This window comes from Arachis ipaensis, chromosome B05 (assembly GCF_000816755.2).
Source record: "Arachis ipaensis cultivar K30076 chromosome B05, Araip1.1, whole genome shotgun sequence".
Classification (NCBI taxonomy): Eukaryota; Viridiplantae; Streptophyta; class Magnoliopsida; order Fabales; family Fabaceae; genus Arachis; species Arachis ipaensis.
The window spans coordinates 21,678,425-21,679,717 of NC_029789.2; the positions used below are offsets into that span (position 1 = coordinate 21,678,425).

The 1,293-nt window shown below is 32.9% G+C and overlaps 1 protein-coding gene across 1 annotated transcript in view; it reads right to left on the reverse strand.

Annotated features, from left to right (window-relative positions):
• The window catches only part of LOC107641763 (protein DETOXIFICATION 29-like), a 5,582-nt gene extending 4,452 nt beyond the window's left edge, over nucleotides 1-1,130 (reverse strand). Inside the window, exon 1 of the mRNA XM_016345230.2 lies at nucleotides 712-1,130. Within this exon, the coding sequence (XP_016200716.1) occupies nucleotides 712-1,032 (321 nt within the window). The 5' untranslated portion in view covers nucleotides 1,033-1,130. The remainder of the gene's footprint in view (nucleotides 1-711) is intronic.

Here is a 1,293-nt window from a genome sequence, read left to right on the forward strand (position 1 = left end):
AAAATATTAAAATCTTTTTAATAAAATTTTTAAATTATTCCGACTCTTTATCTTTAATTTCAGTTCCACTGCTATTTTTTCTTTCCCAACTTACAAAGATGCTCCTTCTTTTCCATCCACCCCCGCACTTCCTCTCCTCCCACTCCTTCTCAAGCTCCCACTCCCGCTTCCTCTCATAAAAATGTTCTATTTTCAGTAAGTCATGTAGGCTGTTGGTCACTACTAATAATTCAGTGGTATATAAACAATTTGAATAGTAGGTAGACATGGCGTTCAAACCTTTAACTTTGAATTTCCTTTCTGGTATAGATATTGAGTTCGAACTTCTCCTAAACTTGATCCAAAAACCCTTTAAATTATACCGGGCTTTGAAAAATTAGTGGCCAGAAATAGAACTTCTGTAGTTTTATGTATTTATTTTTCTATACTATAAGCAAAAGGATTGATGCCCATTTTTTTAAATACCTTTTGTTTTATGATCTATAAAATGTTTTTTTTTTTGTTATTTCTAAAATTTAAATTGAAAACCTCTTAGTGAAATCATAAACTATTTTTAAATAAATAAAAGAGTGATGAATATAGTGCCTATTGATTTACTAAGGTATATAGATATATACATAATATGAAAAATGCTATGTATTTTGAAGTAAAATGTTTATTCAAATATTAAGCACAAAATCTTTTGGGCTAGATAGATAGATGAAAGCTTACCATGATGCCAAAGCAAAAGCCGGCGATGACAGAGTTCTCGATGGAAACAGCGGCAAGGGCGATGGTGCTGACGTGGCCGGCAAAAAGCTGAGTGATAGCGCCAAGGGAGTATTGGCAAAGGGAGGTGAAGATGGCTGGGCCCGCCAGGTACCACAGCTTCTTTGCCTCAATGGAGAACTGTCTCAAGAAATCTATGGGGCCTGTGATCGGACCAATGTCATCGGAATCCGTCGTAAAAACAACCGTGTTCCGGGGCCGCATTTGGTCTTCTGGAGATAGCAGTGGCTGATGGCTCTGGTCATCATTACCTATATTCTCCATGACCACAAATATGCAAATATGGACCAGAATTGTTGCCTCTTATATATATAAACGGATAAATTTAGAAAGAAGAATAATAATTAGCTTACATTATTTAAAAAATGTTATAAACACAAAAAATTAGTCACTAAATCAATCAGCATGTATTTGTATTGTATATAAATATATGTAGTGTTTTCATTTTTAATATATATTTTATATTTAATTTTAACATATATTTTATATGAATTGATTTAGTAATTGATTTTTAGTATACACAAA